The following is a 16,128-nucleotide window of genomic DNA, read 5'->3' as shown; positions in this document are numbered from 1 at the left end:
TAAAAAAGAATGTTGAAGCGACACAAATATTTTTAAGAAAGAAAGAAAAATTGAAGACCTGGATCATTGTCTTAACTTGGTTCAATAAACTCAATTAATTTAATAATATAATTAAATAAAAGATGGTAATAGCAAATAAAGTGAACAAAATTTTTAACAATAAATAACTATAAAAAATGAGTTGTCAATATCATACTTGAAGGAAAAGAAATAAATGTTAGTTAGAAGCTTACGTCACTTTGCCACAAACATCGCCTCACCACCTGGAAACTCACCGAGATAGTTTTAACACCGTTGTGAACTACAACTCCGAAAAAGGCCGCATGCACCATTAAAGCAACAACATAGAAAACAAACAAAAAAAATCATAAAGTAAGCATCTTACACTTATATTTAATTAATTAATTTAATTCAAAAACAAAATTTCTTTATAAAGAAGAAAAAACTAAATTTCATAAAGAATAACAAATAAAAAGATAAAAAACAATTTAAAAGGCCAATTTAATAATTAGTAAGAAATCCTATAAAAATGAATAAAAAAAATAATGGAGCTCAATCTTTGATTAAATACATGTTGAAAAATGAAATTGAAAAAACATAAGATTAGAAAAAAAAATAAAAACATGAGATTCAAATGCCGTCCTAGAAATCATCGTTTATCTGTCGCAACACATGACGTTCAATGACAATGAAAGCAACCCACGCGCTAAAAGCTTGCACTGCATTTGTGAACCATTTTTTTTAAGAATACTTTATATTTATTCAATTTTTTAAATTATTTCTTAATTTACTTGATTATTACAAAAAAAAACGATGGTCAAAATATGAAAAAGGTTCTAAAAGTAGTTGTGTAATTTTTGTTTTTAAAGATAACTTAGTTATTTTACTATATTAAAAAAGATAAAAGATTAAAAATTCTTGAATGCTAGTTTAATTTTTTAAAAAGATTATTTAGTTATTTTAATATGTTACAAAAATAAAAAGACCAATTTATCCCTGATGACTACCTGATAATATGGAAAATTTGTTTTACCTCAATGAACTGTACGTTTATTTTTTTTTATCAAGAATAAAATAATAATTTCACCACTCTGAATTACAATAAATGATTCGTTCATCCCTTTTAGTTTTTCTTTTAAGTAATTTTAATTAGAGGTCAAGTGAAGGGACCTCTTGGGCATAATTCATGTGGGACATGGGTCCTTGTGACCTAGAGCTGAGCTATATAAACTCCAATAAGGCCTGACCAGGCTTAGTTTTTGTTTTTTCTTTTTATGCTGGACAAGCCCAGCCCACCAATTCACTCTTCCAAGCTCAGAAAAACCCAAACTAAGCTGCATAAGCTTCCCATTCCATGATAAAATAGAAGAATGGTTACTTTATAAATACACCCTTGATGTATTGGGAGGTTTTCAATATTACCCTTTGTCAATCATGTTCTAGGAAATGTAAAAAAAAAATATTAAGTGAAATTGAGAAAATACATAAACATAAGGGGCAAATTGAAATTTACCCTGAAAGGAAAGAGCTTCAACTACCAACCAGAAAACTAACAACATCACAACCAGACAAACAATCCATGGCCATGGCCTCTACTTCTTCATCATCACTTCCAATCCCTCTCTCCACACCTTCCCATGACCCTTCTAATAAAACCCAGAAAACTTCTCTCTTTAGGATCTCACCACCACCAAGCCCATCTCTTAAAACCCCATCAATTCGCTCTCGATTAAGCAAACTTTGCCAAGAGGGCCAGCCCCATATTGCACTCCAACTGTTTGACACATTTCCCCGCCCAACCACTGTCATCTGTAACACCATCATAATTGGCTTCATTTGCAATAACTTGCCTCTTGAAGCCATTTTGTTCTATTCCAAGTTAAAAAGTTCAAGTCTTGGCACCAAATTTGATTCCTATACCTACTCTTCTACACTCAAAGCTTGCGCTGAAACGCGCAGTTTAAAGATTGGTAGAGCCATTCATTGTCATCTTATTCGGTGTTTATCAAATCCGAGTAGAATTGTCTACAATTCCCTTTTGAATATGTACTCTAGTTGTTTGAGTAATGTGGGTTGTTTGAGTTATTTAGATTACTCTAAGTATGATTTAGTGCATAAAGTTTTTGATACAATGAGAAAGAGAGATGTTGTTGCTTGGAATACTATGGTTTCTTGGTATGTGAAGACAGAAAGATATGTAGAAGCAATTAGGCTATTTAGGTTGGTGATGAAAATGGGCATTAAACCGAGTCCGGTTAGTTTTGTCAACGTTTTTCCTGCTTTTTCGAGTGTTGAAGATTTTAAGAATGCTAATGCTCTTTATGGGATGCTTGTTAAAATGGGTAGTGAATATGTGAATGACTTGTTTGTTGTGAGCTCGGCGATATTCATGTTTGCAGAGCTTGGACATATTGATTTTGCTAGGAAGGTTTTTGACCATTGTTTGGAGAAGAATACGGAGATTTGGAACACTATGATTGGTGGATATGTACAGAATAATCTTTTGATTGAAGGCATTGATCTTTTCCTTAAAGCTGTGGAAACAGAACAGACGGTTCTTGATGATGTAACCTTTCTCTCGGTTTTAACGGCTGTTTCACAGCTGCAGTGTTTGGACTTGGCTCAACAACAGCATGCCTTTGTGATTAAGAATCTAGCAGTATTTCCCGTGATGATAACGAATGCAATCATTGTGATGTACTCAAGGTGCAATTCTGTCCACACTTCTTTTGAAGTATTCGAGAAGATGGTGGAAAGAGATGTTGTATCTTGGAATACCATGATTTCTGCTTTTGTACAGAATGGAATGGATGATGAGGGGTTGATGCTTGTATATGAGATGCAGAAGCAAGGGTTTGCAATTGATTCTGTGACAGTGACTGCTCTACTTTCTGCAGCATCTAACCTTAGAAGCCAGGAAATTGGAAAGCAGACCTATGCTTATCTTCTTAGGCATGGGATACAATTTGAAGGAATGGATGGTTATCTTATAGACATGTATGCAAAATGTGGCCTGATTAGGCTTTCACAACGGATTTTTGAGAGAAGCAATGTGAACAATAGAGATCAAGCCACGTGGAATGCTATGATCGCTGGGTACACACAGCATGGGCTAGTAGAAGAAGCTTTTGTTACCTTTAGACAAATGCTTGAGAAAAATGTAATGCCTAATGCTGTAACTTTAGCAACCATTCTCCCAGCCTGTAATCCTGTGGGAAATATAGATTTGGGAAAGCAACTCCATGGAGTCTCCATTCGGCTGTTGTTGGACAAAAATATATTTGTCAGCACTTCCCTTGTTGACATGTACTCGAAATCAGGCTCAATCAATTATGCTGAAAGTGTGTTTACCAAATTACCAGACAAAAACTCTGTCACCTATACAACAATGATATTGGCCTATGGTCAACATGGGATGGGCGAGAGAGCTCTCTCCTTGTTTCACTCAATGAAGAAATCCGGGATTGAACCCGATGCCATAACTTTTATTGCTGTCTTGTCAGCTTGCAGTCACTCAGGTTTGGTTGATGAAGGTCTTCAAATATTTGAGTCAATGGAGAAGGATTTTAAGATTCAACCCTCAACTCCGCACTATTGCTGTGTTACAGACATGTTAGGGAGAGTTGGTAGGGTGGTTGAAGCATACGAGTTTGTTAAACAATTGGGTGAAGCTGGCAATGTGTTGGAAATCTGGGGATCACTTCTCGGGGCTTGCAGACTCCATGAACACGTTGAATTGGGAGAAGTTGTTGCCAAGAAGTTGCTTGAAATGGAGAAAACAGGCAACATTACAGGCTATCATGTTTTGCTCTCCAATATATATGCTGAGGAAGGAAACTGGGTAAATGTTGATAAAGTAAGGAGAGAGATGAGGGAAAAGGGTTTGCAAAAGGAAGTTGGCTCCAGTTGGATTGATATCGGAGGTTCTGTGGCCCGTTTTACATCGAAAGATCAAGACCACCCTCACTCTGATAAAATATATGAAATGTTGGCGGGATTGGCTATGGAGATGAAAAAAAGTGATCGTAGTCCTCAAATCAATCCATGAAAGAATTGGAATAAGTTCTAGACGTTTTTGGTGTTATATGGGGAATATTGTCTAACAAATTACATTTTGGCAAACTCGGTATAGTTAGCTACTGGCAGCTGCTTGTTGCTTTTAATTGTGGCTGCATTTGTACTGATCAGTATATGATATAATACTATGGTCGGTCTATTTGTGGAATGTTTGTCCAGTACAACAATTTGGAAACTATGCTGGATTGCAGGCTTAGATTTCTGGAACCAGTCAATAAATCTGTTTGAAAAAAAAAAGATTCTTTCTGGCTGCTTCCCATGTCTACATGGTCTATGGTGTCATATTCAGCTACTCGGAACAAGCCAAATGGGGTTAGATGAGCTCTCTGAATTCTGAAGCAGCCTTTAAAAAGCCTCTTTACCTATCTATTCAGGCCAGTCTCTTATGCACACGGTCAATGGTCTCATATTCAGATTCTTACTGGAAGAAGTTTTTTGCAGTTATGGGTGTCTAAACTGAAGAGAAATGGAAACTGTATGCAATTTCCTGAATACTGGATCGTTCTGTTTATATAGAGTTCAAACCTTTTATGTTTCCCTGGAATACTTGTTAACAAACCTTGTTGATCCTTTTACATGCAGATAACTTAGACCTGTGTTTTTTGCTTCCCAAACAATCTGGGATGCATGATTAGAGCAAATATTTAAATCAGTTTGGCATATAAATGGAAGAACAAATGAAAATGGATGATGGGGAAAAATTGTTACAGTAAGAAAGGAGAATAATACATTATTCTTTCTGTTTCTGTTTTTTTATGAACAAGGAGGATGTTGATTAGCTTTTATTTGTCCTTTTCATTTCCAAAAAGAAAGAGACGCAATCAATATTTTAAGACTGTGATGCATATTCTTTATGCAAGTGCGCTAGTTTTGACCGCGGCATATGTCATCTGGATTTGCAGAATATGAAGAAATCGTGTACAGCTCATGGCCTAGCACTTCCAGTCTAGGAACCAGTCCTCCTGCATTGTTCGTCACTCAAGCACTATCAACTTCAGGGCACATGACATACAGTGACAGAGAAGACTGTGTCATGCACTCCCATTTTTTTCCACTACACATCCACTTTGTCTTTCATGAAAAGAAAAGAGGGAAGAGCTTCCAGAAAAGGATGACGGGATGTCTTTAATCCTGATCCAATAGGTACTTACCATTCTTCTTATGCCTTAACAGATCCCAATATGCCATGTTTTGCCTCTTTATTCCTTGTCTATTTCAAGATGGGCCATAGTCCAGAAAAAAAAAAAGTAGTGATGCATTTTACTCCGCAAGTCTTACCTCCGTTTTCTTCGGCTGTGTTTAGAATTTTTCAGTGGTTTAAAATATTTTTTTTAAAAATATATAAATAATTAAAATAATTTTTTTTATTTTTTAAAAATTATTTTTAACATCAAAACAATCAAAAATCATAAAAAAATTTCATTTTAAAAAAAATAAAATTTAAGCACCGCATTCTTAAGCATAACCACAACTCACGCAGTCTGATCATCAATAAACTCTTTTAGAGATGATACAAACTAAAAATTACATAATTGCTCTCATGTTGCTGATGTGCAGAGGAGACATTATTGAAGAAATCAAAGCTTGTTTTTGTCTCTTCCAGGTGTTGGCCTCCTTCTACCCGCAGTAGAGATTGCAAAACGAATGGTTGACCGTGATGACAGACTCACTCTCCATAACTGTTCTTGTCATGAAATGCCCACCATTAGACAGCAAGACAAAGGAGTATATTGAATCAGTCTCTGCCTCAGTCTCTGCTCATATCCAATTCGTTGACCTCCCTAGTGATTAGCAAACTAGTCCTGGCATCAACTTCCTTAGTTCATTCATTGAGAGCCGAAAACCCCATCTAAAAATGTTGTCTCCTAGCTTGTCAGTCTGAACCAAGCTCCGAGTCACCTCAACTTGCTGGATTTGTTGTTGGCATGTTCTATACAACAATGATAGACATGGCTAACGAATTTGGTGTTCCTTCATATGTTTTCGAAGCATCAAGTGCAGCTGCTTTCAGTCTTATGCTTTGAGTGTATTTATGGTGATGAAAGTTGTTTTTTAAAGTTTTTTTTTTATTTAAATGTATTAAAATAATATTTTATTATTATTTTTAAAATTTTATTTTTAATATTAACATATCAAAATTATCCAAAAACATTAAAAAAAACTAATTTAAAAAACAAAAAAAATCAAAATTTTTCAGGACCTCCGAAACAAACACTAACTTGTATGCATCTCTTAATGACAAGAAGAGTGTGGACACTACCAAGTTTAAGGACTCAGATGCTGAGTTCATGTTGCCAGGCATTATTAACACGATTCCTTCAAATGTTTTGCCTTCTGTTGTGTTTAACAAAGACTGGCATCCTATTGACTTCGGCAATGCAAGAAGGTATAAAAGCAAGAGGTATTGTGGTAAAGACATTAATGGAGCTTGAATCCCATGTAATCAACGCCTTTTCGGATGGTAAAACCCCTCCTTTGTATCATGGAATGGCTTGATGATCAACCTCCATAGCCAGTGGTTTTCCTATGCTTTGTGAAACCCCGCCTTTTTCTCTGCTGCAACCATTTACATTTCAATGAACATGTCCAAGTCTCAGCACTCAAAGTCTTGCCCAAAAAGCATCATGATTCATGATGTATGAGGGAAAGCTAGAAAATTAATAGCATAGGTCACCATCTAAGCTAACTAACCATCTCAACGTGTTTGATTCTAAACCATACCTTCCTCTAGTACTATCTGTGGTCTGGGCGAGGGAAAGTCATGGGAGAGTTGGGTAAGGTATGCAGTTGTTGAGCCAAGTTTAATTTTAAAATTACAATAAAGTATTTAATTATAACTATAAACCACATACTTTTTTTATTTACACTTCTAATATAGATTTATAGATTTTAAATTACAAAAAAAAAATGTTAACAAAGGAAAAATGAGACAAAAAAATTGTAAGACTTAATCATGTCCTCCTCCACACCCCGAATAGGAGTTGGAAGGTTTATAAAAATCCTTCCTATTCTCTCTTGTATCCTTCCAATCCTTAAATTTGGTTGGCAGAATCGCCACGCGTATAAACAGGGATCCAACTCTAAACACCACAAATTCATTACCTTCTACGCGCATCACAAAAATCTCTTTGTAGCCGAATTTTTAGCAAAATGAAGAAAGCGGAGCTGGTGCTTGTACCTTCCCCAGGTATTGGCCACCTTGCTTCAATGATGGAGTTAGCAAAACTCCTTGTTGATCGTGATGACAGAGTTTCCATCACTGTTATCATCATTAGGCTAGCTTTAGACTCCAAAATCAGCAGGTACACTGAGTCACTCACTGCTTCTTCCAAATCCACTCGTATCCAATTCATTGACCTACCTAGTGATAAAACCAACACATCAAATGATCATCCCTCTAAGTTTGTCACTTCTTTGATTGAAAGCGAGAAACCCCATGTCAAAGAATTTGTTTCCAAGCTCATAACTCAGTCAGAGTTAAACCCTAACCCCCCTCGACTTGCATGCTTTGTTCTTGACATGTTTTGTACAGGAATGATTGATGTGGCCAATGAATTTGGTGTCCCCTCTTACATTTACTTCACATCAAGTGCTGCTTTTCTTGGTTTCCAGTTTCATATGCAGGATCTTCATGATAAGCAGGAAGTGGACCTTACTGAGTTAAAGGACGTGGATGCTGAGTTTGAAATACCGACTTTGGTGAACCCACTTCCTGTTAAGGTTTTCCCTTCGGTCATGCTTAGCAAAGACACACTTCCTGTTGTTCTTTACCATGTAAGAAGGTTTAGAGAAGCTAAGGGTATTATTCTCAATACATTTGAAGAGGTGGAATTACATGCTGTTAAGTGTCTTTCTAATGGTGAAAACCCTGCTGTTTATCCAGTAGGACCGATTTTGAATCTCAAGGGTGATGTCCATGATGTGGGTTCAGATGGAAGCAACAGCTATAGGGACATCATGCTATGGCTTGATGATCAGCCTCCGTCCTCGGTGGTGTTCCTCTGTTTCGGGAGCATGGGAAGTTTCAGCGTGGATCAAGTGAAAGAGATCGCGTGGGCACTAGAACATAGTGGACATCGATTCTTGTGGTCCTTGCGCAAACCTCCATCAGAGGGAAAGATCGATTTCTTAGTTGATCATGCATATCAGCAAGAAGTCTTTCCAGATGGATTCTTGGATCGAACAGCGAAGATTGGAAAGGTTATTGGATGGGCACCACAAGTGGATGTCTTGGCTCATCCTTCCATCAAAGAATTTATATCACATTGTGGATGGAATTCTATACTAGAGAGTGTATGGTTTGGTGTTCCCCTTGCTACATGGCCGATGTATGCAGAACAACAATTTAATGCTTTTGAAGTAGTGGTTGAGTTGGGATTGGCAGTGGAAATCAAAATGGATTATAGAAGAGAGTTTTTGATTGGCAATGAAACAATTTTGGGTGCTAAGGAAATTGAGAGAGGAATAAAAAGTGGCATGGAGCATGATGGCCATAAATTGAAAAGGCTGAAAGAATTGAGTGAAAAGAGTAGAAAAGCTATGATGGAAGGTGGATCTTCATCCTCCTCATTGAGTCGTTTGATTAAAGATATGATCATTGCTGGAGACAATGTACATGTGCCACGAAACAATTAAAACCCAATACTTTATCATATAGTGACGATTTCGTAGAGATTTAGTTTAATCTATTCAAACATTAGCATAAGCTTCTAATGGTGGTAAGGAGATTGTTGTGATTGAATATGTACAGAACAACAACTTAATGCTTTTAACATGGTGATTGAATTGGGATTAGTACTGGAGCTTAAAATGGATTATAGAAGATATTCTACTAGTGATAGGGAGATTGTTGTGAGTGCTGATAAGATCAGAACTTGTGGTTATTTATTATAGCAATTCATTTTTATCCTTTTAAAAAATAACTAAATAATTAGCTATTATAGATAATATGATCTTGTGAATTTTCACAAGTATCCATTAATTATTACCATTGATAGGTGATCAATAGATATTTTCATATTTTTAAAGTATAGTGAGATAATAACATTATTTTTAAAATAAATAAATAAAATTAAACCAGCATCCATTGACATTTTTTTATTTTCATTTTTTCAAGCATAGTACAATAATTCAATTACTCTTAAAAATAACATTTTTTTAACTAGCATCCATGGATGTTTTTATATTTTCATCATGATTTTTTTTTTTACAATTAAGTTAATTGAGGGTCAATTTAATAATTTTATAAATATAAATATTATTTAAAAAGATAGATGTCCCGTGCATTAATTACACGCGTTATTGCATGGATTGTTTATGCGCCATTCAGAACACGAGTAAAGAGGCGTTAGGCGATCAAACAATGACTTTTTGAATGGTATTCGAATCGTCTCGGCAGCTCCTCCATCCTTAAATGACGTATATGGCTTATTGATCTCTAACTTGATGCCGATGATCTTTTCTCTCTTTATTCCCTTCTTTTCACTCTTCTCCTTGATTACTGCACACATATAACCCTCTAAATTTTAAAAGTAGCATTTCAATTTGTTTTTCCTTCATATTTGATTATTGTTTTTTTTATTTGAAATCATTTATAAAATTAGATTTTTTTCAATTAATTTCATCATCGTTTATTTTTTTATCCGTCAGATTTGATCAATATTCTTTTGATTACTATTTATTTTATTTGAAATAATTTTTAAAATTGATTTTTCTATAATTTCATTATTCTTAAGTTTTTTCCTATCAGATTTTATCATTATTTTATTATTTCTATTTTTATTTTATACTTTGATAAATTTTTTAAATTAATATATGTTTTTTTCTAGTTTTATCTTTTAATATTAAATTAATTTGAAATTAAGTTTTTTTATTAAGCCTGCATCTAGAATCTTAGAGATTGCAAATTTAGTAAATTAATCAAAGCTTAGAAGATTGGAGGAAACTTGTTTTAAAGAAACGAATCTTAGATGCTAGAGTTCAGACTTAGAATATGTTTAAGTATTGTGGTATGGCTTTTGGGTTTGTAATTTGAAAATATATGTTTAAAAAACCTTATAATTATATTATTTTTTTAATCAGTGTTTTTTTTTAAAAAAAATTAGTGAGATCATATAATTAATTAAACATATTTAAATATATAATTCTAGCAATATATAAACCGAACTCTTAATATTGGAACACCTGTAATTGGAATCATTGACTTCTTCTTCTTTTTTCCCATGGAACATGACGATCCGATGAAAACTTATCTTCTAGAACTTTAATAATTATTAATTTATATTCCAGTCCTTTTCTAGAAATTAATTTCTCAGCTAGGTAAGCAATGACATCACTCTAATTTATCTTTGGATCTATCTATCTATTTATTTAGAGCGCACTTTGTCCCTCCATCATTAAAATTTTTATTTTTCAAGAAAAAAAATGAAGAAAGCAGGGGTGGTGTTAATCCCCGTACCTGCCATGGGTCATGTTGTGGCCCTGGTAGAGGTAGCTAAGCTTCTTGTTCAACGTGATGACAGGCTTTTCACCACTGTCATCATAATGCATCCAGCTCTTGATCCCAGCACCACCAAATACACCGAGTCACTTGCTGCATCAACTCTGCCTGATCGTATGCGAGTCGTTAACTTGCCGAAGCTTGAGTCCAAAACAGAAGATAATAAAGACCTTAACTGGCTCACTTCTATGATTGAAAGCCAAAAACCCCATGTCGAAGAATATGTTTCGAAGATGAGAACTCAGTCCCAGTTGAGTCCGGACTCACCTCAACTTGCTGGGTTTATTTTTGATACGTTTGCTACTGGGATGAAAGATGTGGCTAATGGATTTGGGGTTCCATGGTATGCTTTCTCTGCTTCAGGTGCAGCTTTTATTGGTTCCATGTTTTATCTTCAGGCTCTTCATGATGATGAGGGAGTGAACCTTATTGAGTTCGAGGACTCGGATGCTCTGTTAGAAATTCCGAGTTTGGCAAGCCCACTTCCTGCTAAACTCTTGCCTTCGATGGTGTTCAAGCAAGAATCCCTCACTATTTTTCTTGAACATGCAAGAATAATGAGGGAAGCAAGGAGTATCTTGGTAAATACATTTTTAGAGTTCGAATCTTATGCGGTTCACTCACTTTCTAACGGCAAAAACCCTCCTGTGTATCCAGTTGGACCCATTGTGAAACATGTAGGAGATGCTCGTGATTTGCCGTCGGACGAGAGCAAGGACATTATGGAATGGCTTGATGATCAACCTCCATCATCAGTTATGTTCTTATGCTTCGGCAGTTGGGGAAGTTTTTGTGGAAAACAGGTGAAAGAGATTGCTTGTGCACTAGAACATTGTGGACATCGGTTTTTGTGGTCCTTGCGTAAACCTTCATCACAGGAAGGTAAAGTGGAATCACCAAGTGATTATCTAAATTTTCAAGAGATTTTGCCTGAAGGTTTTTTGGATCGTACAATCAAGATCGGAAAGGTGATTGGATGGGCTCCCCAAGTGGAAATTTTAGCTCATCCAGCCGTGGGAGGATTTGCATCGCATTGCGGATGGAATTCTACACTAGAGAGTGTAAGATTTGGTGTTCCGGTGGCTACCTGGCCATTGTACGCAGAGCAACAATTTAATGCCTTCCAAATGGTGATTGACTTGGGATTAGCTGTGGAAATTAAAATGGATTACAGGAGGGATTTTCTTGGTGATAATGAGATAATTGTTTGTGAAGATATAGTGAAAGCAATAAAACATGTCATGGAGGAGGATGGCGAAGTGAGAAAGAAGGTAAAAGAGATGAGCAGAATAAGTGAGAAAAGCTTGAAGGATGGTGGATCTTCATTCTCTTCGTTGGGTCGTCTAATTGAAGATATGATAGACAACATGTCTTAAATCAATTGTTCCAAAATCTAAGCAATTTCTCATTAAAAAATAAAATAAAAGAATGGTTCGCCATATTTTAGTAAGAATAAGATCATATCGGTATGAGATTAATTTGTAACAATTTATTTATTAAGTGAATTTTCAGCATTGTCTTCTGCTTTTCAATTTTTATTTGTTTAAAAAGATATTAAATTATTTTTTTAAGATGTTATTTTATATTGTTAATATATTAAAATTAAAAAAATATTATTTTAATTAAAAAATATTTTTTAAAAATAATACTTACCATATTACAGAACACACTTGGTGGATTACAATATTCTTTAACTGTGATCTCAAAACAAGATTCTCTCTCTTGTACTTTCAAAAAAACAACTCTAGCCGTCCCTGGTGATTTTCTCAAAAAAAAAAAAACACGAAAGAACAATTTTTTTCATAAATTTTTTCTCAGATCTTCTGTCACTGCCGGTCTTTCATTGATTCATTATAAGCTGCACGTTCGTGAGATACAACAACAATCTAATTTTTTAGAAACTATTGACAGATAAGTTGGTTCTGCTTTTTCTTTTTTGTTGTGAAAATATAAAAGTGTTTTATTATTTATTATTTATATTTAATCTTATTCCTATTATTTTGATTCTTATTAATTTTATTTTTTTATCTTATTTATTAATTTTTTCTTTAATTTTGTTCATTGTTATTTGTTTTTTTTTTAATTTTTATATCAAAGTTGTTTTTTCCTCCTCTTTCTAATTTTTATTTTCAATTTATTCTTTAACATTTAATTTTAATTATTTTAAATAAAATTTAGTCTTCATATTTTTTTTTATCCTTTTTTATTGTATTTTTTTTAATTTCATATCATTTAACATTTTAACATTTTGTTAATTGAGAATTTTACTTCGTTATTTTTTAAAGTTTACCTTTTATAGAATTAGTCTCATTAACCTCAAGTTAATAACTAGGATCACATGTTTAGAAAGTTAACACATATTGACTTTGATATTTTTATCCTTTTTAAAATTGAATTTTTTAAAAGTTCATTATTTAATATTTGATTTATTAGAATTTGGTCTTTATGCATTTTTTTTTTCATTTTTTTTATGGGTTATCTCAATCCTTTGCTTATGATTGCAAAATTATAAAGTTAACCTGATTGACTTGGATCTTTTTTTTTCTTTTGTTTTGTTTTTGTTTTTTTTTTATTTTGTATTTTTTTTTTAACATCGAGTTGTTTGATGATTCAATTTTATAATTTTATTTAATTTTTTGTCAACTAGGTTACCTCCGTATTATGACTAGGTGATAGATTTTTCATGCTCTTCTAGGTGGGATGAGGTCCGGTTTTTTAACTTTTTTTTAATTTTTTTTTCAATTTCATCATTCAACATCTTATTTGCTAGAATTTGAGTTTTGATTTTTTTTTATTTATCTTTATATGGGGTTATCACATTCTTATTTAATTTTTTTCTTTATTATTAAATAAGATCCTTCAATTGATTTTTTTTTCATTTTCTTCTTTAGCATTTGATTTATTGAGAATTGATCTTTGTGATTTTTTTTACATTCCTTTCAATGGGGTTATCTCAATCTTATGTCCATGATTATAGGGTTAGCGGGTTAACCTGATTTTACTCAGGTATTTTTTTTGTTTTTTTTCAAAACAATTTTTTTTTTATTTTGCAGTATCGTTCTTTAATATTGAGTTATTTAATAATTAAGTTTTATTATTTTATTCAGTTTGATTTCAAGGAGATTATCTTGGTATCATGATCAGGTCATAAATTTGGCATGCTAACTTGGATGAGTTTGGTTTAGTTTTTTTTTTTACTTTTTTTTTTACTTTATTTATTGTCATTTCATTTTTTATTTTTATTATTTAAATTAACCGAGCTTATTAAAATAAATTAAGTCAATAATCTAAGTTTTATATTATTATTTTTTATTTTTAAAAAAATACTTACATCATTTGAACTTTTTTTTTTATATTGAAAACAATTTAAGCAAACTCACGATATAACACAAGCCACGTATTTAATTTGTATTATTAATTGAACAATGCCAATCCATTTTCGATAAGCAATGACATCACTCTTAATTCTAGGTCTTCAAGATGTGTGTGTGTGTGTTATATTTCAGACGAAGATAGATCGTGTAAGGTAACCACACAAAAGACATCCTAAGATAGATCCTAAGGTAATCCACACACAAGACATCCTACGGGTAACCAACCACACCCTCCCTCCCTGCTAAAAAGAAATTAGTTTTCAAGAAAAAAAAATGAAAAAAGCAGAGGTGGTGTTAATCCCCATACCTGCTATGGGTCATATTGTAGCTCTGGTAGAGGTAGCTAAGCTTCTTGTTCAACGTGATGACAGGCTTTCCACCACTATCTGCATAATGCATCCAGTTCTTGATCCTAGCACCACCAAATACACCGAGTCACTTGCTGCATCAACTCTGCCTGATCGTATGCGAGTCGTTAACTTGCCGAGTCTTGAGTCCAATACAGAAGATACTAAAGACCGTAACTGGCTCACTTCTATGATTGAAAGCCAAAAACCCCATGTCGAAGAATATGTTTCGAAGATGAGAGCTCAGTCCCAGTTGAGTCCCGACTCTCCTCAACTGGCTGGGTTTATTTTTGATACGTTTGCTACTGGGATGAAAGATGTGGCTAATGGATTTGGAGTTCCCTGGTATGTTTTCTCTGCTTCAGGTGCAGCTTTTATTTGTTCCATGTTTTATCTTCAGGCTCTTCATGATGACGAGGGAGTGAACCTCACTGAGTTCAAGAACTCGGATGCTCTGTTAGAAGTTCCGGGTCTGGCGAACCCACTTCCTGCTAAACTTTTGCCTTCGATGGTGTTCAGGGAAGACATGCTCACTATTTTTCTTGAACATGCAAGAACATTGAAGGAAACTAGGAGTATCTTGGTAAATACATTTTTAGAGTTCGAATCTTATGCGGTTCACTCTCTTTCCAATGGTAAAAACCCTCCCGTGTATCCCGTTGGACCCATGGTGAAACATGTAGGAGATGGTCGTGATTTGAGGTCGGATGAGAGCAACAAATATAGGGACATTATGGAATGGCTTGATGATCAACCTCCATTGTCAGTTATGTTCTTATGCTTCGGAAGTTGGGGAAGTTTTTGTGGAAAACAGGTGAAAGAGATTGCTTGTGCACTAGAACATTGTGGACATCGGTTTTTGTGGTCCTTACGTAAACCTTCATCACAGGAAGGTAAAATAGAATCACCAAGTGATTATCTAAATTTTCAAGAAATTTTACCTGAAGGTTTTTTAGATCGTACACTTAAGATCGGAAAGGTGATTGGATGGGCTCCCCAAGTGGATATTTTAGCTCATCCAGCAGTAGGAGGATTTGCATCGCATTGTGGATGGAATTCTATACTAGAGAGTGTAAGATTTGGTGTTCCGGTTGCTACATGGCCATTATACGCAGAGCAACAATTTAATGCCTTCCAAATGGTGATTGACTTAGGATTAGCTGTGGAAATTCAAATGGATTACAGGAGGGATTTTCTTGGTGATAATGAGATAATTGTGAGTAGTGATGATATAGTGAAAGCAATAAAACATGTCATGGAGGAGGATGGCGAAGTGCGAAAGAAGGTAAAAGAGATGAGCAGAATAAGTGAGAAAAGCTTGAAGGATGGTGGATCTTCATTCTCTTCGTTGGGTCGTCTAATTGAAGACATGATAGACAACATATCTTAAATCAATTGTTCCAAAATCTAAGCAATTTCTCATTAAAAAGAAAAAAGGAATGGTTTGCCATATTTATTTTTAAGAATAAGATTATATCGGTTTGAGATTAATTTGTAACCAATCACTGAAGAACAGTTTGTTTTTTTTAATATTTTTCTCTAATATATGTGTGTGCGCAGGTGTTATTTTTGCCTGATTCAATGTTTAAAAAAAGCTAAAAATAGGTCATAACTCAGTATTTATTAGAACCAATATCCTAGGACTCGGTTGCTTGGGCTCAGCTACTCGTTGAGCTCAAATACACATGAATTTGACAAGTTGCCAGATCCAATGTTTTTAAGCTTAGTTACAAGTTGAGCCAACATACACGTGAGTCTGGTGAGCTGTTATATCCAACATCTTTGAGCTTAGTTACGCATTAAGCCCAAGAACATGTGGGTTTGATGAGCC

At 34.3% G+C, this 16,128-nt stretch overlaps 3 protein-coding genes across 6 annotated transcripts; all 3 read left to right on the top strand.

The window, feature by feature from the left end:
* Window positions 1–1,450: 1,450 nt before the first annotated feature.
* On the top strand, window positions 1,451–4,726 carry LOC7463661 (pentatricopeptide repeat-containing protein At3g22150, chloroplastic). Its single transcript, XM_052453431.1, has one exon. It carries the CDS (start codon window positions 1,580–1,582, stop codon window positions 4,046–4,048), a length of 2,469 nt encoding a protein of 822 aa, XP_052309391.1. The 5' UTR covers window positions 1,451–1,579; the 3' UTR covers window positions 4,049–4,726.
* Window positions 4,727–6,974: 2,248 nt separating this feature from the next.
* Window positions 6,975–8,871, top strand: LOC18099737 (anthocyanidin 3-O-glucosyltransferase 6). Of its 2 annotated transcripts, XM_024602911.2 has the most exons (2): window positions 6,975–7,876; window positions 7,961–8,871. In XM_024602911.2, the coding sequence occupies exons 1-2, from the start codon at window positions 7,228–7,230 to the stop codon at window positions 8,710–8,712; spliced, it is 1,401 nt and encodes a 466-aa protein (XP_024458679.1). In that variant the 5' UTR covers window positions 6,975–7,227; the 3' UTR covers window positions 8,713–8,871. The 2 variants fall into 2 exon arrangements, with proteins under 2 accessions (XP_024458679.1, XP_006380871.2); XM_006380809.3 differs by having other exon boundaries at window positions 6,979–8,871.
* Window positions 8,872–10,460: 1,589 nt separating this feature from the next.
* Window positions 10,461–15,872, top strand: LOC7463659 (anthocyanidin 3-O-glucosyltransferase 6). Of its 3 annotated transcripts, none has more exons than XM_052453432.1 (2): window positions 10,461–11,001; window positions 14,725–15,872. In XM_052453432.1, the coding sequence occupies exons 1-2, from the start codon at window positions 10,501–10,503 to the stop codon at window positions 15,685–15,687; spliced, it is 1,464 nt and encodes a 487-aa protein (XP_052309392.1). In that variant the 5' UTR covers window positions 10,461–10,500; the 3' UTR covers window positions 15,688–15,872. The 3 variants fall into 3 exon arrangements, with proteins under 3 accessions (XP_052309392.1, XP_052309393.1, XP_002308771.3); XM_052453433.1 differs by having other exon boundaries at window positions 10,464–11,458; window positions 15,191–15,872; XM_002308735.4 differs by having other exon boundaries at window positions 10,465–11,847; window positions 15,583–15,872.
* Window positions 15,873–16,128: the final 256 nt, after the last annotated feature.

Source organism: Populus trichocarpa, chromosome 6 (genome assembly GCF_000002775.5).
Source record: "Populus trichocarpa isolate Nisqually-1 chromosome 6, P.trichocarpa_v4.1, whole genome shotgun sequence".
NCBI lineage: Eukaryota > Viridiplantae > Streptophyta > Magnoliopsida > Malpighiales > Salicaceae > Populus > Populus trichocarpa.
This window is presented reverse-complemented; position numbering and strand designations above follow the sequence as displayed.